The sequence below is a fragment of the Hipposideros armiger genome, unplaced genomic scaffold (assembly GCF_001890085.2).
Source record: "Hipposideros armiger isolate ML-2016 unplaced genomic scaffold, ASM189008v1 scaffold_432, whole genome shotgun sequence".
Classification (NCBI taxonomy): Eukaryota; Metazoa; Chordata; class Mammalia; order Chiroptera; family Hipposideridae; genus Hipposideros; species Hipposideros armiger.
Window position 1 is genome coordinate 111,960 of NW_017731782.1, and position 26,326 is coordinate 138,285.

At 40.4% G+C, this 26,326-nt stretch overlaps 1 protein-coding gene and 1 pseudogene across 2 annotated transcripts in view; one reads left to right on the plus strand and one right to left on the minus strand.

Annotated features, from left to right (window-relative positions):
- Positions 1-26,326, plus strand: part of MAP1B (microtubule associated protein 1B) — a 96,020-nt gene that overhangs the window by 8,962 nt on the left and 60,732 nt on the right. The window contains exons 1-2 of one of the 2 annotated variants that reach the window (XM_019665076.1): positions 5,669-6,215; positions 11,279-11,291. The exons of the other annotated variant lie outside the window; for it this stretch is intronic. Of the exons in view, the coding sequence (XP_019520621.1) occupies positions 6,032-6,215; positions 11,279-11,291 (197 nt within the window). The 5' untranslated portion in view covers positions 5,669-6,031. Of the gene's footprint in view, positions 1-5,668; positions 6,216-11,278; positions 11,292-26,326 lie in introns of those variants that run through there. 2 annotated transcript variants of the gene reach the window in all.
- On the minus strand, positions 3,437-3,886 carry LOC109394714 (60S ribosomal protein L26-like; annotated as a pseudogene).

A 26,326-nucleotide genomic window follows, 5' to 3' on the forward strand; every position in this document is an offset into this window, starting at 1 on the left:
AAAAATCAGCTCCTAAGTAACTTTGCATGGAGAAAAAGAATGATCCAGAGGCTGTCAGACAGCACATGATTTGCTGAAGTACAGGTACAGTATATGGTTGTTTCTCTCCTTGTTACTGTTTTGTATTTTTATGTCTTGCACACCTCCTTAACTTTTAAAATCATCTCACAAAAAGAAAAATAAGGAAACATCCTTTTCTAACAAGTATGTTTCAAAATGTAACATTCAAGCTTTTATCTTTTCTCTGTATGTTGTTCTGGCTTTCTTACTATGACTATTTGTAAGACTTTTTTTTTTTTTTGTAAATGAAGCCGGTGATTCCCATTGTGTTCATTCATGCTTGCATTGACTTTATAGAGTGACAGCTATGTATTGCAAAATGAAAGACTGCAAGCATTGCTAAAGAATTAACCATTTTTGGACCAATGGAAGGTTGTTCCCCCCCAACCCACCACGTTAGCCTAATGTACCCCATTCTCCCTCTTTTCCCTGCTAGCACCTACAGTAAGGATTGGTTACCTACCTAGTTGTATCAGTGCTGAGCTGGATGCTGTGTCTGGAGATCGCTTATGAAAGGCTGGCAATAGCCTCAAATGCAGCTTCTGCAGGCAACACAACCAAATTAGATCTCTTGTACGAGTTTACCACATGTACTAGTTTTTAAACTTGGTTTTGAGGTTCATTTTGCCTGTTGCTTTAGGACTGCAGGTCTCATTCAAGACCACTCTGAAAGATTTAGTCACCGTGAACAAATACCCTTTCAGTTCTCCAGACTGTGAGCCCTGGGATCACTAGGCCCCATCCAACGTGGCATACTGTGATTCTTGGAATGGTCAGTCATCTAGGGCCATCTGACTGTCTCAAACCTGTTGCAACATTGCCTTCCCTAAAGATCTTTCAACAGATATCTGCTGTGTGCCCAAAGCAGGTGTCTGTCTGCTGCTCTGCCCTGATGTAAAACCATTCCTGGCCACATCTAAGCTGGGCGGGCTCAAGGGAGACCAGTTTTCTTGAGAGTAAAGGTTAGTTACTCTCAGGCTTTCACTCAGGTGAAAGTTCAACAAGTGAGCCTTTTCAAAATAGAGCGACAGTCTTATGTTTCCTTATATTTATGAATTTACGTACTATCATAAAACTTTTATGTATCATACTGTGTTTCTTGTACCTTAATCATATTGGATGAGAATCATTTTTATAAGCCTCACCACAAGAGTAGAGCTAGTTCATTCTCTGTGCTTGTTTGCTTCTTTCCCTAATTTAACCTGAGAGCTATCTACGTATAACAATAAAGGAGGATACCTTTATTGTTATCCTGAAATGTTTGTGATCCTTTATTGAATCATGAAATGTCCCATGATTATCTATGTTAGATATCATTTCAAAACAACCAACAAATACAGACCATTCCCAGTACAAGGGACGCTAGAGGGAAAATTCATTTTAATTTTTTTTCCATCATTGTGCCACTTCTGCCTATTAAAATAATGAAACATTTTTGAGAACCCAAATTCTCACCAGCAACATAGCATAATGTTAAAGAGTGCAGATTCCGGATCCTAGCTCTGACTTTATTTACTATAGGACCTTGGACAAGCTACTTAACCCTCCTATGCCTCCATCTTGTTGGGTGTAAAACAGGGACGATCACTTCTACCTCATAGAATTTTCATGAGAATCAAATGAGTTAATGTTTGTAAAGATCTTGAAACACTGCCTGTCACATGGCGAAGCAATAAACATGAGCTAGTGTTAAAACTGTCTCCCTTGCTGAAAACCTATTTGACTTGTCTAGTTGGTGATTGTTATTATCTATGGGAAATACTGGCGTCCATGGCTTCCAATATGGGTGGGCTTCCTTCCTGTAATGATATTAACATTTGTATGAAAGATGTTTTTCAGAGAAACAATTTTGCATTCAGCATTATCAGCAGGAACATAGCTGCTGGCCATGTGTAGGGGCAGCAACATTCTATGACTGAGTTTAGGAAGGTCCTTCGGGTGTGAGAGCAAAAAGGAAGCAATGCATTAAGGTGCTGGCATAGCAGAACATTAGGGCAGGGATGAAGACCATTTGCAAAGTGGTCCTGTCGGTGCCCATGTGAGGATGCTGTTGGGTGAGGGTGGGAGTCGGCTTTCTCACTGATAAATCTAGCTATGCTGTAGGGGAGGAAAAAAAATTCCCCTGCCCGTGTAGGTTCCTTGAGCTGGTTTATTAATTAAATTGACGTAAGAGAGATTAACAGGAGAGAAACAAATTTAGCCTCACAAAGACAATGAGACCCAAGGGCAAGTTGGGCAACTGAGGGTCCTNAAAAACGTGTGTATATGCTGTTGTTTATCTAAAAGATAAACATTTTAAAAACGAAAAGCTAAGCCAAGGAAAAGAGTTATTTATAGGGACAGAGAAGGAACAGGGTAGAGGACGAAGGGATAGAAAGTTAAGTTCTCTAAATGCAATTATTTTGTAAATATGACTTTGGAACCAAATATTTTACATAGTTATAAAGCAAAATTAAGTATAAAAAAACAAAAATGAAACATATAAACCTAATTATATATTGCGTTAGTGGCATAATCATATAAAAAAGAATTAATTCAGTGACTTTAAAACTGTATCACTTTGGGTTATAATTAATAACAAAAATTTTTTCCAAAAAAATATTGAACTGTTTTCAGTAATCCTATTGATATCAGTAGCATTTTTATTGTTATCCTGAGAGTTTTATGTATAAATTTTGGGATAAAACAAAAATGTAATCATTTTGGTGTCTTTGACAACTGGGAATTTTGGTTCTCTAATGTGATACATTGAGATACATGTGATAATTTTGTGGAATTACAAACGTAATGCCACAAAAAATTTAAACTGCTTTTTGTAATCACATTGTTGGTAAGTCCATTTTTATCTGAAACTATTGTGAGTATAATTTGTATATATTATCAGGTAAAGAAAATGAGAAAGTCTCTGCTCTTCTAATTCTATCACCCTTGATGTCTTTGAGAGCTGGAATTCTTGGCATAAGACAAAGGTAACACTGATGTAAGAATGAAGGTTAAGCGAAACCCCTGTAGTCCTGATCCTGAGTTGGAAGTATAGTATGAACTCAATAATGTATTATTTCATCTTCAAAAAAATTTATTTTCTAGTCCTGTCTGCTGAAAATATCTAGAAACAATGACCAAGATAGCAGCAACAAGTCACTCCTGGTATCCAGATTATGGCCTCTAAATACCACTTCCCACTTAAGGAACCAGGGTTAGGGAAATGGCTAATTCCAGGTTCTGAGGTCAGATATGGACAAGGTGAGCTGGGAACATCTTATATCACTGGCCAAAGATGGGGAAATTAAAATATCAACATGAATAATGACTTCGAGTTATATTCCTTTTTTTTTCATTTTAATGTTTTTTAATGAAAGCTCTATATAAGATTACTTTATTCCTGCATCTTCTCAATTGTTTCTTCCTTATATTTGCCCTTTCCCTTTCCTACTTGGTGACATTTGGCTTTACGTTCAAGGGTCTTTTTGTGGTCTTTGTCCAGCTTTAGTCTAGAGATAACCACCTTGCTGGGGTGAATGCCCGTATGAACAGTTGTGTCATTAGCCTTCTGCCACTGCACTCGTTCATTGTAGATGACATGTCTTCCCAGGACTACTGGTAACCCCGGACTACTTTGCCAATTTGCTGCCCTTTGTGGTGTCCTCCTACAACCTGAACTTTATCATCCTTTCGGAAGGGCATGGATCGAACACTGTACTTCTGTCACAGCTCTTTGGAAAGAGGGGAAGACATAATCTTCCTGTGAATGTGGGAAGGTGCACTGAAAGGGCTTTTACAGTTCTTGCTCCGGTCAGAAGTTACAAGGGGGTTGAACTTCATTTTGGCTGCTGATACTTTAGCGATGGCCACAGAAATGAAGAGCCAAATTATATTTTTAATGACACAAAAATTACTAATCACTTTTGGAGAATGGTATAGAATGAATTCATTATTTTGAAAACTAATAAATAAAGAGAAAGATTCATGTACTTATCCTTCCTTTTCTGCATAAACTGTACCTCAGGCTAACCAANTTTTTTTTTTTGAGTAAAAAGGATAGTTTATGCCACCAACTATAATGGCTCTCAAGCCATTCCTAATGGGCCTGTGGGACTGCTCAACATAGACACGCATAGGCAGGAAGGTGGCAGAAAATTGGCTGCTTGGGCCCAGTGGCCATTTTGGGGAATGTCACTAACCCATCATTCAATCCACCCAAGTGCATTCCACAACAGCTGCTAACACTGCCAACCAAGGACAGCATCTCATGCTGATGGTCAGTGCTTTTGTCTTCATTTCCAGAGACCAAAGAAAGTTTATTGTCGTTGTTTGTTTTTAAGTACACAACATCAGTAAACCACCAAGCACATACAGTCTTTTTACTCTTTATTGCCTGCTTTTGCGTTTTTGTCTCTGGGGCGTTTTGTTCAGCATCTATGGCTGCATGCTGTAAATAATGGTGGACAGTGAGGAAGAAGGCATAAATTAATAGCTTTCTTTAAAAAAAATAGTACTATTTTTGAGTGCTTATTAGTAATCAGGGGATTGTAAAGGAATACTAGATGGAAGAATAAGGTATCACCACTGTTTATAATTTAGTTGGGAAAATGTCATTACAGCTTTACAAAACACTAAAAGACTGTTTTCTTAATTTACAAACTGTGTACATGAGAGAGAGAGAGAGAGAGAGAGAGAGAGAGGAAAGAGATGGAGAGATTGAGATTTACTCAAATTTCTAATGAAGTGAAGGGGTGAGAATGGGGCTCATAACAAGCATTGCATTTTGATTGTTTGAGCCTAGATTTAGTCACGGTGACAAAGGTTACCCAGGTACCAGCAACTCCCCCACCCCCAGCTGAAACCCAGGACTAATTAAATGCTACCCAGGCAACCATCAAGTGTCCCAAAACATCATACTCCAGGGCTTATGCCTTTGTTTTCTCTGCTGTTGGTAGATGTTTTCTCTGCTGTGGTCCACCGGTAATTTCTCTTGCCTGGGAAGTCAGATTTCCTTGGTGGTAGAGAAATGTGAGAAAGAAAAAAGTGCCCCTGGGGAAGTACACTTAAAAATGACCACAGGGACTAGAGAAATTAACAGAAACACAAGACAAAAATAATGTTATTTTAATAAACAATTCCAACCTGTGTTAAAGATTTGACTGTAGTCAGAACTGGTGAGATAACTGCTTACAGAAAATTCAACGGGACAGTCTACACATGATTTAAAAATAAAATTATCAAATTAAAAACAAACAAGGGCCGGCCGAGTGGCTCAGTTGGTTANCAGGTTGTATGTTCCTGGGCCGGGTACCCTGAACACCATGCCTGCTGGGCTATCATAACTCCCAAGAACCTGGCTTCCTCGCAGACAGGACATGGGCAGAAGCCTGACTCGTGCACCTCCTGTAAGGTAAATACCCACATTCTGAACAGGGAAACCCATCCCGTTCTACTATACAAACGGGGTGAGGGTTTGGAGCGGGCCGTGGGTGTGTGTGGGGCGTAGGTTGGAGTGTTTTTCCCTTTCCCAGCTGCAGCAGGGGCCCTCCGGGTTCCCCAACCCCTTGACTCACAGCCCTGCCCTGACCATTGTCCGCACACCTCATCCCTCCGGCTTCCGGGCCTCGAGCGAGATGATTTGCTGCAGATGACATCAGCCCTGGGCCAACGGCTGGAAGAGCCGAGGCAGCCACCGCGTGAGGATGTGCCGGGTGGTCCTTTCCTCCTCCTCTTCCTCCTCCTCCTCCCGGGCTCCTTGCCTAGTCTCCATATAAAAGCGGCGCCGCCTCCCCGCCCACTCTCACTCCCCACTCTTCTCCGCCGTGCGCTCTGGAGAGGGCGGAGGGGGAGGCGGCGCGCAGCGCCAGGAGGAGGGGGGACGCAGGGGGCGGAGCAGAGACAGCACCTTCGGCGATAATCCTTTCTCCTGCCGCAGAGGAGAGGAGCGGCCGGAGCGGGACGCTTCGCCCAGGCAAAGCGGGCAGTCAGGATGGCGACCGTGGTGGTGGAAGCCGGGGAGCCTGAGCTGTCCGGCAGCATCGCCAACCCGGCGGCGTCCACCTCGCCCAGCCTGTCGCATCGCTTCCTCGACAGCAAGTTCTACTTGCTCGTGGTCGTCGGCGAGATAGTGACCGAGGAGCACCTGCGACGCGCCATAGGCAACATCGAGCTCGGTAAGAGGCCCTGCGCCCCCAGGGAACGCGCTCAGTGAGACGTACAAACACGACCCCACCCAGGGCGCGCCCGGCACCCACCTCCCCCCGCCCCCTCCCGCATACGGCCCAGACTCTTTTCTGAGCTAATTTAAGAGAATAATGTGAATCTGATTCGAGACCCAGTGGGAGAGTCTCTTCTAACCTTGAGGGATCTGTCACCAGGCTGGGTCTGCAGATCCCAGCTAGCCACCGCCTCTGCCGCTAAATGAAATGCAGGTGTCAGGAGCAGAGGCCACAATAAAGCCACAACCACAGGAAGCAAAGGTGGGGGGGGGNCCAAATGAGAATTTTGCAGGAGGGTACTTCTGTACATTCTGTTCGCTGAGGCTATTTTTAAAAAGGTATGTGCATAAAAATATGCACTAAAATCATATTATCTACGCAAACTGAAGCAGAAATACAACACATCTAGTGCACTGGATTCTCTTTGTGACCAAGGACTTTTGGATCCAAACTGAATTAATTTCCCTAGTTTGGAGCTATAGTTTAAGGGAAGCTCTTTACTTAATTATGAAAAGACTGAATTACTATTTTAAGGATTCACCCCCTCTGAAAGCAGGTGAGACCCAAACTGCTGAACTGAATGTATCGGCTTGATTTCAAGATTGTCTTCGTCTTTCAGTGCTGGAATATTGTCCATTGGCAGACTCTGAAGACCCTTGGGAGAGATCGTGAAAGTGAAAGTTCGATGGAAATAAGTTTGAGTCTTTGGTTCACTGCCCTGAGGCTAGAGTGGACACTTTGGAGAGTGCTGATTTAGCTGTTCCTGTGTTGGGAGACAGGTTGTGGATTTGTGTGGTGAGCTGCTTCCCAGGATCGTTTCCTCTCCAGAGCCCTGGAAGCCTGACCTAATGCAGCAGCTCTGGGTGCACCTGAGACTACTGTTGCTCATGTAGCCCCCTGAAAAGTTGCTGTGAGGCCTTTTCTCTTCAGCAAAATAAAGGGCTGAGGCTAGATCAGGGCACCTGAAGCTTGGTTCTGCCAGCTATTCGTTCTGTAAACCATTAACAGATAGTCAGTGGGAAAGAATTCCATCATGAAATGAGTCTGGGAATCTAGACATAATAGATCTTATTCTTTGAGGAGCCCTAATATATGTAGCTGCATATAAGTAAACGTGTTTAATTTTGTATAACCATAAATTTCCTTAACTTATTTTACTAGTCACTGTTAACATCACTCTCTCTCAGGGATCTAGATTTCTCTAGAACATAATTAGGGAAAGGATGGACTAAATGATTTCAGAGTCCCTTCCAGTGTTTATATTCTATGATTCCATGAATTTTTATGGAACTTTCTCATTACTGACATGTAGAAGGGAACTGTGTCCAGCTTAAAATGGTTTTAAATCCAGGTTTTAAAATATCAGTGAAAGAATTTAGTTTAGAAAACCTGCCTGTCCGTTCTGAGAGGATTATTAATTTTAGGGGAATATGCACAGCTTTGTGACACTCAGGCTGATTTCCTGTTTTGGGAATTCTTGGCTCTTTGCTTTTTCCATCTGTCTTTACCTTGCAGACAAACCAATCAAGACAAAACTTACTGGTGTTTGCACAATGCCAAACACCTGCATGGAAAGTGTTTCAAAAGTCAAATTCGTGAGTGTTTTATCTACATAATGCCAAACAGGAACTAGCTGCATTTTTTCCATTATAGTTAGAATTTCCACATTGATGTTTGGTGCTGCATTGAGCTTCAGCTTAGCAACTTAGGCACAGATCTTTGGAAGGAGGCTGAAGATTGAATTTCATGAGTTCTGGGGATCATCTGTAGGTTGAGTGGATTCAAAGTGCCAGGTACATCGTTTGTTATGGCTAATTGAGAATGGCCTCCATTTTAATGAGCATGATCAGCTATGCGTATCTTGTCATGTGAACCATCAATTAGCACAATGTGATTTAACAAGTCAGCACATGCAGATATGAACTCCCTTGGGAAGCCATGCTCCAATCAAATTATTACTGACAGTGTACAACTTGCATGCAGGTAATCATCAGAAAGCTATGATTATCCAGAAGGAAAAGTGATTTTTATGCTAATACATCATGTGATTGTTGGTATCTAATGCCTTTAAGGTAACAATTTCAAATTAGGTCCTATCCCTAATTTGATCATGTTTTCAAAAATGTTTAATTCACGCGCTAAAACCTACATGTAATATCATTTTTATAGGAACCCTTCCAGAGTGTTTTAAAACCAAAATGAAATAATGAAATAATCTGTGTACAATGACAACATTAATGATACTGTTTCTATGGATGGGAACTATGGTGGTCTTATTTATCAAATAGTCTAGTTAATAGAGAGTTGCCAATGTGGGATTATTATTTTTTTGAAGTTTTAGAATTCAATGATATAGCCCTTTCTGTTATACGACTACCTCAAATTTATCTAGAATTGACTTAGAATTGCTAAACCAAATTTATACGTTAGCCCAGGATATATTTAAACTATTTATAGAAAGCATGCACTTAGAAATCTGTTATTCCTTCTTCCTCCCAAATCGAGTGATATTTTCAAAGAGTTGTTTTTTGTTTTTTTCAAAGAGTTTTTTACAAAGAAGTATTGCACTCCTTGGGCAAATATTGTCATTTTATTGAAACACAGGCCAAGAGAGATGCACTCTCCAAAAAAAACGTACTTTGCCACCTACTTGGCACCCAGACTCAGAACAGCCTAACTGAGCCTTCCTTGGACGATTCAGGAGAGCCCCCTGTGCCTCAGGTCCTCATCATGAACTTGAATGGTCACTAGACTGTCAGAAAGGTGGCGTCCATACTACTAACATGATTGTATTTCTATCTAGAACAGTGGATGTCCCTGGCTGTTATACTGCTTCTGAAAATGTCTCATTGGTTCTAGATATTGGAGAAGAACTCAAGACTGCTATAGAGGAAGAGGGAAATGTGGAGAAAGTAACACTGCAGTCTTCTAGATAGTTTAAAAAATAATCTCAAGAGTTTGCAAAATATGCCTTAGCCCATTTCATTCACATTGTCCTGTTGCATATACAACCAGTGCAGCCCACCCCTAAGTCCCAACCATTTTTCCTTCCTGCTTCTTATATCTCTTGCAAATGAAAACTTTATTTTTAAAATAGATAATTGTCTTCTCTACACATCATCTTACCTCCTAATGAGCTAATAAACACAAAAACCCAACCAAGTGATAAAAGAAATGAGACTTGAGATCATTTTTAAAGGTTTATTGCCTGTACTTCAAGATTGCCCAGAATAGCTTTAGAGCCTAGAAATAGACAGGTTGTATAGCTAAAGTTATGTAAATATTTGCATGCACATATGTAATTATATGTGTGCGAGTGACTTAGCTTTTACGTTATTTCAAAAACATCGTTCCCTTTTAAAGAAACATTAGAACATATCTATTATATCATTATAACATATCTATTATAACATTAGCAAATATCTATTGATGAGAAAGTGTCATTTTTATGTGGGTTTACCTCCTTTCCTTCTACTGTTTTCTCATCTATATCACTCATGCCTTTTCACCCGTGTAATACCATCTTTCTCTCCTGTTTCCCTTTTCTTCTTCCCCTTTTTCCTAATATGCCCTCCTTACTCTCCAATCACAGCCTTCTTTTCTACAAATAATGCTGGTTTGAGTTATTTTAAAACATCTAATCAGATCGGTGTCTGCTTTGAAAAGAAACATTACATTATGTATTAGTTATACATATTATTATACTGTCTTATTTTTGCTTTATTGTTTTATGCATAGAACAGAGACTATTTGGAGCCTTTGGAATAACATTCCAGCATATAAATGTAAGTGAAATAATTTGGCAAATTGACTCACTCCAGGGTCATCCAAAAATATGATTCCATCATCAGATAGAAATTTCTGTTGCTGGAATCCTTTAGCTAGCAAATGGATTTTCTATGCTTGGTAAGTAGACTCATCAAAAATATGAAACTAGTTTCCCCCCTTCCCCGAAAAGCTTCAACTTAAAACTTAAAGAGAAAGAAAAGATAAAAACAACCAAATAAAAACCTACTTCAGATGAGAAAAATGGAGGCCAAAGAGCTTGAATCACAGGGCTGGAGTTTTTAATCTTCTAGGATTCTGACTTTTCAGAAATGGCTCCGTCCCAATTGCAACTGACTGATAAGAGCAAAGGAATGCAATTATCTCTTAACCATAGAACTAAGAAGGCCTTAGGCTAATGTCCCTTGGTAAAGAGTCTTAGAACAGTGCCTGGCACTTAGGACGCAAGTGTGACAATGAATAATGAAGTGTCATGGGTTTGAGAAAGTGTAATTAGCTCTTAGGTTTAAAAATAAGCCGCATAAGAAATCTGAAAATTTTGCAGTGATTATATTGCAAACAACTTTTTTTAAATTACAGATTTCCTTTAAACAATGAGGTGTGGCAAATGCTTCTTTGTAAGCTATCAGTTACTTTCAGAGACTTGTCAACCTAGAAGCTCTGGTTAAGAGCCGCTGCTTTGAGAAGCAATGAACAGAACCCTTGGAGGGTGGGGGTGAGGGTAGAAAATCTGCACCCTAATTCCTGTTCTATTGCTAAATAGATTTGCGCTCTTGTGGACAAATTCCTTAGCATTTATGAACTTCAGTTTTATCATCGCTAACGTTCCTTTTATATTTAATATTCTGTGATATAGTATCAACCCATAGTGAGAAAAGTCATTCTAGTATATAAAAAAATTGGTTTTCATGCCAAGTTAATAATCATAGCTAATGTGTAAAGCCAAGCTGTGTTGTTTATATAAAGTTCCTTGTAATCCTTAAGATACAATAACTTACTTGGCTGAACAGTGAATGAAAACATGTTCCCTCAATCTGTCTATTCATTCCACAAACACAAATTGCTTGTCTTATGGGCTCTGATACTGTGTCAAAATACTGAGATTAACAATAATAAGCAAAATAAATAAATCCACAATCCCTGCATGGTCTTCATGGAGTGCTCAGTCAAGGTAAGGAGGCAGACATTAATCAGTCGCACAAATATGTTTCACAACCTGTGCTAAGCACCAGGGAAGAGAACATGGTACTATATAAGGATGTAAAAGAGGAAACTGACCTAGTAAGGCGAAAAGTGAGAGAACTTTACAGAGCTGAGATTTGTGATGAAGGTTTTTTATATTTTAGACGTTGGACACTGTATTTATGTTTCCCTTTTAATGCAACATTAGCAATTCAGCCTAGTTTTACAGGTTCTAGAGTATACAGGTATTTCTGGAATTTCACAGGGATCAGTGTGAGGTTACAGCAGCAAATTTCCTAGGAAATAGGGACAATTAAATAGACATGATTTAAAATTATTTCTATGAAGATATTACCGTTCTTGTAAGGTTTCCACTATTTTGCTCTGAGTTAAGAATGAAATTAAAATGGAACTATTTGAATATTCATCAATCTCTGAAAGGCATGAAATTAATTACAAATTTGCTGGGCTACAAAAATCCCGATGCTAGAGAAGTGAAACAACCAATATTTCTGGGTCAGAATTCGGTTTGTGTTGTAACCTAAATGTGAGTCCCGAGTCGCTCTGGAGCATATCCTATGGACACAGTGCCTTGAGGCTCAGTACTGTCTCCCCAAGATCTCCCCTGTGCCTGCTTCATGGATCCTCTCCCGGCCCATTGTCAAGGTTCTGTTAGTTCAGCCATCTCTTACTGATGTTGTCTTTTTTTCAGACCAATTATAAGCAGCTTTCTTTCTTTTTTTTTTTTTTAAAGATTTAATTGGGGAATTGGGGGAGGGGAACAGCGCTGGGGAATCAGGGAAGGGGAACAGACAAGTTGCTGTCCTTTTGTTCTTCAGTGTTGTGGAGGATGTCACTTCACTGGCCCATGTTGGTATTATCATTGCACTCTTCCCAGGTGAGGCAGTCGCTCGCCGCCCATTGGACGGCCGCTGATGGCGGCTCACAGCAGCTCACAAAAGCTCACGCACGCTGCCGGCCAGCCCCACTGCAGCCTATGCTGTTGCAGGCGACTCACAGCAGCCCAGCTCCAGGTTGAGCTGTTGTTCACCGTCTTAGCTGTAGAGGATGCAGCGTCACTGGCCCTAATGTGGGATCTGAACCAGGGCCCTGCTGCTCAGAGCTGGCGTCCCAAGCCCACTCTTAACCAACGCGCCACTTGGCTGGCCCATAAGCAGCTTTCTTGAATAACCTCTCCAGTCGTCTGTCATTTGTCATTTACTTTGTGGTTTACATGGCCACGCCTCTTCCATTGATACCTCCTGTATCTAAAATCTCAACTTTTGCATATAAAAATGCTTTTTCTTTCACCTGGAGGATATGACCGAAGCAGATAGCCCATATGTTATTTGAAACTAGGGCCTTGGACTGGCAAAAAGAAAACCTGACTTCACCATTAAGTCTAATATAGAACAGACTTTCTTGTTCTACATAGGATTTTATGTGAAGGTGTTAAAACTTCAGTTGTATGTAGATGACCTTTCTTAGTCCTTTGCTCACTCCCAAATCTTGGCTACTCTCCTTACTCTTATCTGATATTAAAATATGTTGTAAAGAAATGTAGAGATATAAGTATTTATCATTAACTTTTTTTGTGAAGTGCTCTGAACCCTTTCAGTTTGCAGACCTTGTTTTTTCTCAGGTAGCAAAGTTTTTTTCCATATATCCTTTTCATTGTTTCTATTCCTACGGCTCTGAGTTTAGCCTTAAAAACTATGTATAATTCTTACAATTGAACTTGTTGTTGTGCTCATCCTCTGTCTCATCATTTTTTCTTTGACCTTTTTCCATGTGTCCTAGGGGAACAGCTCATGCTTGTCTTGCACACTGTCAGTATTCTGCAGTGTTTGTTCTGCTCTTTACTGCCTCCGATGCAGATTTAAATTCTGCTGTTGCATTTTGTCTTTCCTGGAATTCTTTTGTTGATGCCACTGGCATCTTTTTAAATCTCGTCCTGTATTCAGCCCAATCTGTTTTTATTGTTCTCTGTCATGTCAGAGAGACTATGCCTACCATCTTTTGTAGATACCAAGTATCGTTTTCTAAAATTTTATTTTGTTTTATTCCCTAGAGAAAGTTGTATTTAAAAAGAGGGTTTTCCACCAAGTCTCAAGACAATGCTCATTTCTGTCTCGTGCTGCAGAATCTTTTCTTGGTTCCCATTTTTGTTTGTTTTCTCCTCCTTATATAGCGAGAGGTCTGTCCAGGCCCAGCATTTGCCAACAGTTAGGGTTGTAGCAATTCTCACTGCCCACTTGCGTGCTGCCATTTTCACCCTTTCATAATGAGAACCTAAAAGTCAGATTCAGGTTTATGTCCCCTACCCTGGGTCCATGGTCCAGCAAGCTGGCGTGGGATGCTGGTCTGGGAAGAAATTATATGTCTTCACTGTCAGAGCTTCTGCCTCTGATAGAGAATTGGATGGGGCCTGCAGTTCTTTGTACAAATAAGATGTGAGAAAGAAAGACCATGCACCAGCATGTATTCCTCCCTGGGTTCTTCCTTCCTCTGCTTCTGCTTGTAAGTGCTTTCCCTGACAAACCGTTCAGCTCTGGTTGTAATGCAGGACTGTGGATTTTCCTCTACCCCCAGTCTCTTCTGGGCTCTGAAGTGCTGGAGGAAGGGTGGGGAGCCGAGGGAATGGAGGTGTCAGTTACCCAGTAATAAGGCACTGAGACCTCATTTTCTGGCCTTTGCATCTGAGATTTAGTTAGGGCCAGGTATTTTGAAGTGTGAGTCAAACCCTTTCCAAACTTCAAGTCCAGCAGAATGGTGAAGGATGGGGCCTCAGGAGCTACAGTGCCCAAGTTCAAATGTAAGCTCCATCCATCTCACGCTTAAGTTCCCTGTGCCTCCGTTTTCCTCATCTGTAAACCTGCCTTCTAGGGAATTTATGAGAATTCGGTGGCTATAGGACATATAAAGCATTAGAAGGGTGGCTGGAACATAGTAAGTGCTCTATAAATGTTGGCTCTTGTTCATATATGTACCGTTGTTTTGAGGTAGAGTGTATGTTCAAGAGTGTTCAAAAATGTGTATTTCAGTTTCCTTTGGTGCAGCTCTTCCTCTCCCCGCTGAACCCCTCTACCCTCCACCCTCCACTTTTTAGCATATGGCCATCTCTTTAAATTACCATGGTCAGTTTTTCTGGTTTTGTGTACTTTGATGAATATTTCAGAAATTCATAAATGTGGATAAGGATATATTAGGCCCTTCTCTTCTGCTTCTATATTACTGTACCAGCCTTCTTAATTCCAGCTCAAAGTAATAATTAAATGATATAATCTTTATTTGTGAAAATTTGTGTAATACTTATAGAATTTGGTACCATTTTGGCATCATGGATACACCTTAAAATTGTATTTCTTAAAAGAGAGACACACATGTTATTTGTACAAAACAAATTCTCTGGTAAACTCGATTGGTTTCATGGTAAACAGCATACTATTCTTATTTTAAATAATGTGCATATTTTTTGTACTATAAACCAATAGTGTACTTTACCAAATATGTTCTCTTCTAAAAAAAAGATTTTTAGATAAAAGTGCTTTTTTAAAAAACGAAGAAAACCTTTGTTAATGGTTAATGCTTTTAACCTGCTGTTCAATGAAATGAATAAGAAACGTTAGCCAGGCAGGAAGAGCTGATTCATCTTGTTGTAATGTTCAAATGACCTGTAACACTTGCTACTCTATAAAATCTACACTATTATTCAACCATAATTTGTTCAAGATTATGGTTTCTTTATAGCATTATCAGTTCCCTCTACTTGAAGTTGCACGGAGCCAAAAATTTCCATTTGTCTTTATCTAATCAGCACTTTACACATTTCAAGAGTTTATATAAATCCCTCTCTTCTTTATGGTATTGTAGAAAATCCCTTCTCCCAACCTCTAGCCTCTGCTGAAAGAAGTGCCACGTTCATTCTTATTGTCACTGGATGGAAACCTTATGAATTATACCTTTCCTTTTTTCCCTTTAGTTTCTGCATGCTTGTGAGTGAGAGTTTCATGTGTGTAAATGCTGTCTTTTGTGTCACCACAGTTTGACTTGGTTGAATGAAAAAAATGCAATTTTATTTAAATGGTCACTTGAGAATATAACAGTTTGCTTCAGAAAATCAAGCCTGAATCCATGGCTGAGGTAGTGCTTTGATTTCTACTTCTTTGAAAACAGTATTGTCCCAGCAAGGCTCCACCACTGCTTTGGTGGGTCCAATTGTATTCCCAGGGAGGGCACAGTGGGAAGGGCTTGCCTGTACCTCACAGCCACCTCCCTTATCGTGCATATTAAGCCTGTAATTACAGCAGACATTACATTTGTCCCCAGCTTCTGCGGAATGATGTCATTGCGTGTCAAACAGGAGATTAGCATGAAGAGAGAAGTCCTACTGACATTTTCATTAAGAAGAATTTGGTTGTATTTTATTTTGTTAACAATAACTGTTGTCTCACTTCATAGGAGAAATTTTTAAAAAGCAAAAACCAAAAAACACCAATAAAAACTTGAGAAGGTACAAGCCGACATGTGCTGACTGCTTGAATGGAAATGTGCTCTGTACGCCACTCTATCAATTAGTGAAAGAGCCTGGGACACAAAGCATGCCTGGGAAATCTGCTCCTTTTCTTGAAAAGGCAGAATATCATTCTTCTCAAAGCCCACAATGGCCTGGGCCCTGCTGCAGAAAATGTCCCTGAAAAAAGGAAGCAAATGCGGTGGCCACTGCTGGGTAGAAAGGGTGTCCAGGCAGCTGGCCCCCTCGACCTCTGAAATATTTCCCTTTTTTGTGATGGCATTGATTGAATATGTCTTAAAGTCTCATTCCTTACATCTTAGGGTAAAGCTCTAAGTTCCCATCCCATATGAAAATAATAATAATAATTATAATGATAATGATAATAATAATAAAAATCAGGGATAGAGGTCTGATATTGAAGATGCTTCAAGCCTAGAGCTGAGTCCATGGAAGAACATAATTTTTATCAATCATTTCCAACTCCTCCAAAAAAATAAGCATAGGAATAAAATCATGATCAGACTTGGGGAAAGGGAGTCTTGTCCTCCTTTGGAACAAGCAGTAACTCTGTCTCAGAAAAACTGGGTTCAAATACCAGCTCTTGCGTTTACTTAGCTATGTGACCTTAGGCAACTGAATTGCTCCGAGCCTCACTTGAATCATCTTTAGAGTGGCGTTAACTACCAATAGTGCCCACACCTCATAGGGTTGTGCCTGGTACCTACTGGCTATTGTTTTTCATCTCCAAAAGCTATTTCCTTGCAGAAAACAGGCTAGTGTTCTAAGGAGACTTTATTATTATTACTCCAGTGAGTCAAGGTGGCAGACCTCCGTTTTTTCCCTTTCTCTCTCCCATTTCTGTCAGTGTCTTGCAGACACAGATAAGGGAGCTGGCTCTTGTCAGTCTAGATTCCCTCCTGAGGGAGTGGACTGAGGAACTGTGAGATTGAGGGTCCCTGGATTAGATAGGCTCTGGAATTTAGTCTTTTTGAATTTTGCCAAAGCACCGAGAGAATTAAAAAAGACCCCACAGATTTTTCTTGGGAGATATTCAAATCCTTGTAACATTTCACAGTTCTCTATATTTGGAGACCAGAATTTTCTTAGCATCCAGTTTCTTTGGAACAGAGTTGTCTTGTGAAGAAGAATGGATCCAGTCCAAACCGGGCCCTCTTGCCAGGCGATACTTTTCCATCCAGATTGCCCTGGGCCCTTTCCATTTTCATTTTTGTTTTGCCTTGAACGGTAAACTGGTAAGCTATTTTCTCTTTCCTCCTCTGACTTTTTAGGTCCAATTACCTAGCTAATTGTGGCTTATTAGAAAGGTATTTTAGAAGTAAGATTCTCAGTCACTTGGTTTTGAGGTGTAGCACAACTGGATTTGACCAAAAGTCTTCAGTTGCGATTCTTCAAGGTCATTGTGTTCCGTTGTCTGGTTGGGAGGAAACCTGATGTGCCAAGATTCTTGTGAGTGTTCTAGAAAGGACTAGACCACCCGAATCACTGTCCTGTTGCCTTCAAGTGGAATGAGAAGAGAGAAGGCTCTGACTTGTGCTGAGCACCTACCTGCTACGTAAAGTGCCAGTTACTGCACTAGACGTACCTGTGTACAGCACGGGCTCTCTCCGAGCCTCCCCGAGTTTCTCTCCTGAATTTATGACACATTGCCGTTGTTTCCTCCACCCGCCCACCTCCAGCGTGCCTCAGATGATCTGAAATATAAGAAAGCTCTCTTACCGCAAGTTACCTGAATGTAAATGGAGTTCATAGGAAGCATTACAAATAGGAAATTGGCATTGCCTTTGGAAGCTAAAATTGCTCTACGTAGATGGCCAAGAGCAAAAAATCTAATTATTATTATTATAGTTATTATTATTATTTTCATATGGGAAGGGAACTAAGAGCTTTACCCTGAGATGTAAAGAATGAGACTTTAAGACGTACCAGATCAATGCCGTCATGAAAAAGGGAAACTAATAGGGCAGTTGGGTCTTCTTCCGGGTGCCTCAGTTGTGTCCCCTCTAAGCTCTCAGCATGCCATTGTCATCCAGGGCTTGTCCTCCTCTGTGGGTTTATTTCTCTGGGATAATTTAAAATTTGTTCTTCACCCTCCTCTCACCTCCCAAGACCTCATAGCCTAGATGGTAGGAAAAGGGAGACATTGCCAGTTGCTTTTCACTGGGGGACATAATTGTTTTACTCCTACCCTCTCTCAGATCCTGCCCAAATCAGAGTTGGCATAATCTTTGGTTCTCTCTACTCGATTGTTGGCCAACCCCTCTCTTCCCTTCCAATTAGAGTATCTTCTTGAGTTGTTGTGCATTCTCCCCTGATTATAAACTATAAACTTATAAATTTTGTCTCCTGAGTCCAAGTCAGCCTACAAGGAAAATCTTGGCCAGAGGTTGCTAAGATGAGTGAATAATACATGAATCTTTATTTATTATTTTTTTTTGCAAGGACAGTATAAAAATTTATTTCATTAAAATTTCATAAACTCAGTTTTGAATGTTTCATATTTTGTCATTACAAGTTTGTAGAGAGATTCAGATTTCTGCATTTTTTTCCACCCAGTGGACTGAGTGCTTTTACCGTGTGGCACACAAATCAGCAGGGTTATTGGAGTGATTTTTGTTGTTGTTTACATCAGAACTCTCAAGGGCTGAGTAATAATTCACAGTACCATAAATCAGTTCAGGTCATTCATTAGGATGGCTTTGTACAAAGCAGCTATTCCATTTATCTTCCTAGGGATATTGGACCAATCGGTGATAGATGCCGTAGCTTGGCTGTTGACCTCTATGAATATGAGTGAAATCAATGACCTGTTGGCCCCGTTGCTATACTTAGTTGATCATCTTGACAGCCTGTTTGTGTAGAACCTCTGAGTGGATTGTATTTCTTAGATCAGTTTACTAGGGGCATTCAGGCAACAAATGTGTTCAACAACTGTCATCTTATGTAAGCCGCACATTAAACCATATTTTCCAGTTGAATTACACGAAAACCTTCTGATCTTTAACTGGTAAGACCCATCTTAATTAAAGTGACAGCGGCTTCCCTTAATTTACCTGGCCAAATCAAGCCTGTATTGATTTTAAATGATTTACCATTAAAGCATATTCGTGTGTAGGAGAAACTCTGCTTTGAAGATGTCTTTTTCTTTAAAAAAAATGTCTTTGGTCAAAATAAATAATAAGCCCACCTCTCTCTACTCATCTGATTGTTCGGTTTGGGTTTTCAATTTTTACAATTCCTTAAAACAAGGCATGTATACCTATGTACAGAACTGGCACCAGAAATGGCTTTGAGATGATTCAGAATTAAACTTTGCTTTCTCTTAATAATGTCTAATATGAGTCAAAACCTTTTTGATCATTTAAGTGAAATAACCTGAAAAATACTTAAATGTGAATAAAGCTTCTTAGTCATAGGGTCTAAATGTATGAGATGTCATAAATAATTCCAATCAACTGTTCTTCTTTTGTTTCCAACACTTTAATATAATCAGCATGGGAAAAAGTATTAACTCTGCACCCTATCTTGGAAATATGAAGATTTACCATCTATTTTGTTTTGTTTTGTTTTTTACCAGCAGGTGGCATGAATTACTGCTGTGCTGGTGACAATGTCAAAACTGATGCATCTTCTCACTTTCCATTGTTATATAATTAAAACCAATTCCCAAAGTATTTGCCTCAGTCAAAAGTTTAATATCCTTATTACATAAAGATCTCTTACAAATAAATAAAACCTTAACATTCAGTAGATAAATGGGTATGATTATGAACATTCAATTTACACGTGCATACATACACATACACATGACTGGGGCAGGGAAGGGGCCTGGGAGGGAGTGAGAGATTAAAATTTTATTTTATTTAGCCAATAAACTAAAACATAAAAAATGTTCAACCTATCATTTAAGAAATACAAATGAACATAACAAGATACAAGTTTTTCATATAAATAAGGCTTTAAAAATTATACTACTCATCACTGGCAGAGAACAAGGTAGGCACCTTTATATTCTGCTCTTTGAACATAAACAACCTTTCTGGTGAATTTTTCAATATATGTCAAGAGTCTTAATCCTCATACACTTTGACCAATAATTCCCTACTGGTAATTTAGTCTATGGAAATAGGCAGAAATATGCATGCACAACTATGTAAAAAGATGCTTCCTGCCACATTATTCATTTATGTGGAAAACTGGAAAAAAAACAAAGTTCTCAATAATAGTGAATGGTAATGAATGATTCATTAATAGGATGCAATATTTGGGTCACATTATAAAGCATATATTTAGAGTCTTTACTGATATGTAATGTTCAGTGAAAAGGGCAGGATATATGAAGGTATTTTTCAGTTTGATCACAATTTTGTACCAAAAGAATTTTTGTATATTCATGGACAAAATACACCCACATTTTTAATTTGGGCTATCACTGAGTAGTAAGTCAACAAGTTATTTTCATTTTCTTCCTAATAGTTTTCTGTATTTTTTAAAAACATTTTATATGGTGGGCACATATTATTTTACAGTCAGAAAAAACTATTAAGTATTTTCCAAAATGGTAAGCCTAGCACTGGAGACATGAATCACTATTGCTTTTGTATTCCTCATGGAAATGAGATTTCAATAGTAAGTTATATGTCTGGGGAAAATAGAGCTCATTTGAGTCAGAGGTTGGAAAGCCCTGATGGCTACTAACCTCAGAAACCTCAAACTAGTATGTAGTGGAATAATGACATGGCATGAAAAGCCACAGATGTCAATGCGAGTTAAAGAGGTTAGAGTAGATACATAAAACAGCCAATAGAGACTGACATTCACTAATCTCTTATCTCCAGCTCTGGTAACCTCTAGGGTCAGTCCGTGCCTCCATATTTAATCTGTATCAAAGTGCATCACATGGGGGCTGGGCTTTGGAAGCCTGGGTTGTCATTCTGGCTGCTCTGCTAATACATTTTGTACTTAACCTTGGGCAACTCACCAAAGTTTCTGAAGTCTGAGTTTTATTCCAGCTGGATGTTTATTCTTTTTTTTTTTTTTTCAATTTGGCATCCTGATGCGGTTTTGAGCCCCAAAAGGTGAGGGGTGAGTCTCTTGTGGTGTCTGGCTAATGCTAAGGCGGATCGAGGCTCCCTCTGGGTCACACCCTTGGATCAGATGCCTCTGATGTCATTCTGGTCCTGTCATTTTTTGAATAACAAGTTACCATGACGTAAGTCCTTAAAAGGACTACATTTGAGGGTACGAAAAGCAGTTCAATTCTCTTGGCGATCACAAAATAAAAGCAGAGATATGTCACAGAATATGAACAAAGCTGGTATATATTTTAGCAGTCTATTTTTTCCTGTATAAAAATTCAAGCTAATTTTCATCCCATCAGTGGTAGAGGTGGCTTTAGTATTGAGACTTTAGCTCAGTCTGCATCCAGTACACTGGTACACAAGAAGGGCCCAGTTCAGGGGATTTTATTGTTTAACCTGAAGACAAACTCATATTCAGGGATATATTATATAGGAATATTTTATAAACTTTTTTTACTTGAACCACAGTATATAAACAATGTGTGGTGACCGACGCATACATATAATGAAATGAAAGTCTCAAAACAATACCTGTTCTTACTATCTGCATTGCATTGACATTTTCTATTTCATTCTGTTTTATTAAAAAAATACTGGTTGCGACTCACCTATTTGATTTCATGCCATACTAAAGGATTGCACACCTCATTCTGAAGAACACTGGTATAGAGCTTTTGGGGGAGGTACCCAGAATGGAGAGAAACACTATTAAACATCCTTGAGAATGATTAAATATTACTTACAAATTTCTTTGTCGACAAACAGGAAAGGAAAATAGATCCTTTCTATATTAAGCTCCTTGTGGCAGAAACAAAGACACAAATAACATAGGAGGAACATGTTAAAGAGGAGATCTATACCTATCCAATAATTTTCCAGTAAGGAGAATGCATCTGAAAAAAGGTAAAATCATGCTTATGGAAGCCATCACATTATACCTATGCAGATGAACGAAATCATCAACTTTAGACAACCTTGGAACATAAAAGGGCCAAGACCTCCGTGGGCCTGAGTTTGTTTCCCTTTTTGTCTGTCCCAATCTCAGTGTATGGGCCTTTGTGATTGAGAGGATGTACACACAATTAACCAGCTCTAGGTAGCATCTCCAGGGGTTGAGGAGGGTTCCTGTCTGATTCCCACCTGCCTTCTGGACCACTCCATTGCTGGAGATGTCCACTGCCTCGCACACTCAGCATGACTGCATGTGCTTTTTCTGGTGCTTGCTTGTGTCTTTTGGAGCACCACTGGGGCCAGTGGAGGGTGGAGCACCTGCTCCGCAGGGCTTCTGGGCCAGCACGCCCCTCTCTGTACTCCACCACGACACCTTGCTCTTCTGCCCTCCGGCTGCTTTACTTGTTTCTTCCCATCTTTTCCTCTCATCTGCCTTTGATCTACCTGGAGCACTGGTGACCATGACCTACCTCAGAGCACAGCCATCAGGGCTAAACAGTTGTCACCCAGTGCTCCAGGATTTAACTGGTTGGAGGTCTTCAAACAGGTAGTCACAAAGCCTTTAATTTCTAAAGCATGTTTTTAGTGGCCTCTGAGGCCCAGTTAGAAATAAATGAAGAGACCTGAGCTCAGAGCCTTTGTTTTTTTTGTTTTGTTGTTAAGCTGAGCGCAGCTCAAAGTGGCCCATGTAGGGATCAAACTGGCAACCTTGTTCAGAGCATGCTCTCTAACCAACTGAGCCACCCGGCTGCCCAGAGCCTTTGTTTCAGACATTTTACCGGCAGACCAGGCCACCCTGTGTTCAGGCCAAATGGGTCTCTTGAAACCATTAGTTCATCAAGCTGGGACCAAGTAGCCAGAGTGACCTTTCCCACTCATGGCCAGCCTGAGGTGTGGAAAGGTTAGGCCCTTTTCAGTGTGAGCCACCCTCTCAGCCTCCCCGCCCCCACAGCCCATTGCAAGACTGAGAAAGCTTGCAAGTGCCCTAAAATGACTTTCTCCATTGAGCCCAAGAAACAACGGGTAGAATCAGTTTGCCTAGAGGCTCCTTATATGGAGAGGTTCTGAGACTATTTTATGTTTGGTTTGTAAGAGGATCATGGTTTAAAAAAAGAAAAAAAAGCCTAAGGCAATAATATCATGTTACTAAGAGGCTTGGTTAAAAATGAAAAAGAAACCCCTTCCAATAATTTCTACCTTATTTCTGGATTACAGTGGGGGTGACAGCAAATCCATCATTTGCACTCGTTCTGGCTGACCTTACCCCCCCTTGTCTTGAGCACTTTGGACAAGGAAGCCCCCAGTAATGGGGGCCTGGGTCTTCCAGCACCCGCTGCAGAGAGACTGCGAAGCCATAAAGCCCTGCCACGTTTTTCTGCAAATGGGTAGTTTTTGTTACTTCTGGAATGCAGCCCCCAGCCCTAAATCCTAAAATGCTTACAGGGCAAAAGCAAAGGAGACATGTGGAGGCTTAACCAGTGACAGTCTGCTGACCCTGTCCACCTGGGCTCCAAGCCCGGCGGAATGAGTGACAGCAGTGGGGACTGGTTTAAGGGCTGAGCCATCCTCCCAGTGCCCACTGTGTGACCCCCCAGCCCTCCCACCTCCCCTAATTTGGCTAGAGGCTAAGAGCAAAATGGAGCTCTTTTAAAGCCAAGGTGAAAGGGAGTGATTTAAGTCCCTCGCGGGATGGGGGTTTGGGCTCTGCTTTTGGTGCAGATGGGATTGTGATTCAGAGGTCTGCCCACCTGTGGGTGGGCCTACCATTCCATATCCACAGGCCTTCATTAGGCAAGGAGGAGGTGCAGGCTTTCTGCAAAATGTCTTCTGTTGTTTAATACAGTGAATGAACCTGATGGCCAGGCAAAAGGCAGGGAAACTACCTTCTAAACAAGGATATTGGAACTTATTGAGAAATAATGACATGGAAACAAATATATTATTGAGCCTTAAAAAGATTATTTTAAAAGTAGTTACATAAAGTTGTGCACATCTCATTTTTAAAGATGATTTAAGGAGACTTAGGGCTTTTCAAGCCAAAGAGACTTGAAATAAAGACAAAGAGATTTTTCAGGGGGAAAAAAAATAGCTCCCCAAGTAGAAGAGACATTCTTCAGCATAAATTTTAATTAAGAAAAAACCCCAAAAAAACAGTGAACTGAGTTCAGCACATGTGTTTAGGCAGAGAACCAAAGACTAAATCAGAGAGCTCCGATGGGCCATTTTTATATGGGCTGGAGTCTATATTTAAATATTTCTAACTTATGGTTTTTATTTTGTATTTCTTAATAGATGGAGGGCAGTGGAGTGAGGCATAGAGTTTTTAAGTGATTTGCGGACAAGATACAATTATTCTAAGCCCAACTTCACAGTTCACCCTTCAGAAATAAGATTTTCTGGTTCTTGTGTGAAATCGATAGTGAAAAGTTGTATTGCCTCAGTGTCAATGTGTTATAGTTCTAACAGGATTCTTCTGTTGTGTTCTTAAGGGGTGTATGTGTGTGTGTGTGTGTGTGTGTGTGTATACAGTTGCTATAGAAAGACACAAATATTGACTAAGTGTAGAAAAATCTTTATACAAGCCATAGATAAGTTGCATAGCTTGACCAGGATTCCCAGAAAAGAAAATGTGAAATTAGACCCAAGAATTTAATAACAAAAGAATATGCTGCCATGTTGAGATGCTAAATATGAGAGAATGTTTAGTGAAATTCAGGGGCAAACAATTGCATTTCCTTTTTTAGGACTGTGGGTTGAGGCAGTTCAGCGCAGCAGTGTTTGAACACCCTGAACAGAATCCAGCCTTATAAAAACCAATCATCATGAACATCCACAATTGGATTATGCCATTATGCCTTCAGTGTCCTATTGGGGAGGACCCGTTGGTTTGCCACCACACAAAATGGTTCCATCAACAGTTTTCTAATACGCATGTCTTTTAGAAAACATATCCATTTGGTCTCTTCTCTTGGTATCATGATTTAGGTTTCTTTCTAAATTACCTTTAATTGTTTCTAAGTGCCCTTTCATTATTAGTTTCCTAGACCTGCTGTATCGAAGAATTACTAACTGGGTGACTTATAACAACAGAAACTTATTCTTTCACGCTCTGGAGGCCAGAAGTCTGAAACCAAGATGTCAGCCAGGCTGGTTGCTTCTGGAGGCTCTGAGAGGATCTGTTCCATGCCTCTCTCCTAGTTCTCCTGGTGGCTGCTGCAATCCTTGGTGTTCTTTGACTTGTAGACTCCAATATCTTGTTTATCTTGGCTTATCATTCCAATCTGCCACCCTGGCCACATGGTGTGTTCTCCCTATGTTTCTGTCTCTGTTTTCTGTTCTTATAACAATGTCAGTCATTGGATTAGGGCCCACCCTAATCTGATATGACCTCATTATAACTAATTATGTGTGCAAAGACCCTATTTCCAAATAAGGTCACATTCTGAGGCTCTGGGAAGACATGAAGTTTGGGGCAACACTGCTCAACCCAGTACCTTCTATTTTGTTCTTTTGAATCTACAATAGATTCAAAACCCAGCAACTAAGCTTATTAGACACCCCTCCCCCTAGCTCCCCCCCCCCCATCTAAAGGAAAAAAATAAAGAGGAGAGATTTGATCTTTTGTGGTAAACTTTGAAGGATCTTCCTGAAATAAAGTCCTTGGGGTTTAGTGCTTTGATTGTGTTATCTATTTGGGGGGCACTTGCCCCCCCCCCCTTTTTGTTGGATTCTGGGCTGAATGTGTTATAGTTGAGACTGTTACATAAAGCACTTCTGAACACATGATGTGTCATGCTTGGGTCTCTCAGACCGTGCTTTTTAGGATGCTAGGGGGGTAATGAGGCAAGCAGTGTTTCTGAGAGGTAGCCCAGGCTGTAACTAGCAATGTATGAGGAGAAGCTGTGTGGGAGAGGCCCTAGAATACGTTCCTTCTTACAACTGAAACAAATCCCTCTTTCCTCTTGGCCATCTGAGTTGCCCGAGACTGTTGCCACTTGTGCATGATTTCAGAGGCGGGCCCATCCCTGCCTATCTCTAGGGCTGCCTGTGAATTACTCTCTGTGTCTGTGCAGATCACGTTTTATACAGCTGTGGAGGGCACTATCTGGGACAAACTACCTCCTCAGCTCAATTTATTAATGTTTTTCGAGAACTACCCTTGTGCACATTTATCCACTGGATTGTTGAAGGGGAGGGCATTTGGCCTCTAAAGAAAATGATAGAAGCCACAGTAGAAAGTGTTCACCAACACAGTATGAAGTTATAGAACGACCCTCCTGGGAATTTGGGGTCTCTTGCATCAACCTTTTTGTTTCTCTGCCAAAAGAAAAAGCTAAGCCTCAGAGGAACACAAAGAAAGAATGATATTAAACACAGGATGATTTTAATCTTGGGCAGCAGCCCACATACTTGAAAAAAAAATCCTGTTTTCCATTGTCGTGCACCTGTCATTTCTCTGAATGAGTTCTTTTTGTCTTTTGATGGATGGTGGTCTTAACCGCTTGCTGTTTTTCATTAGCAGAGTGAACCGG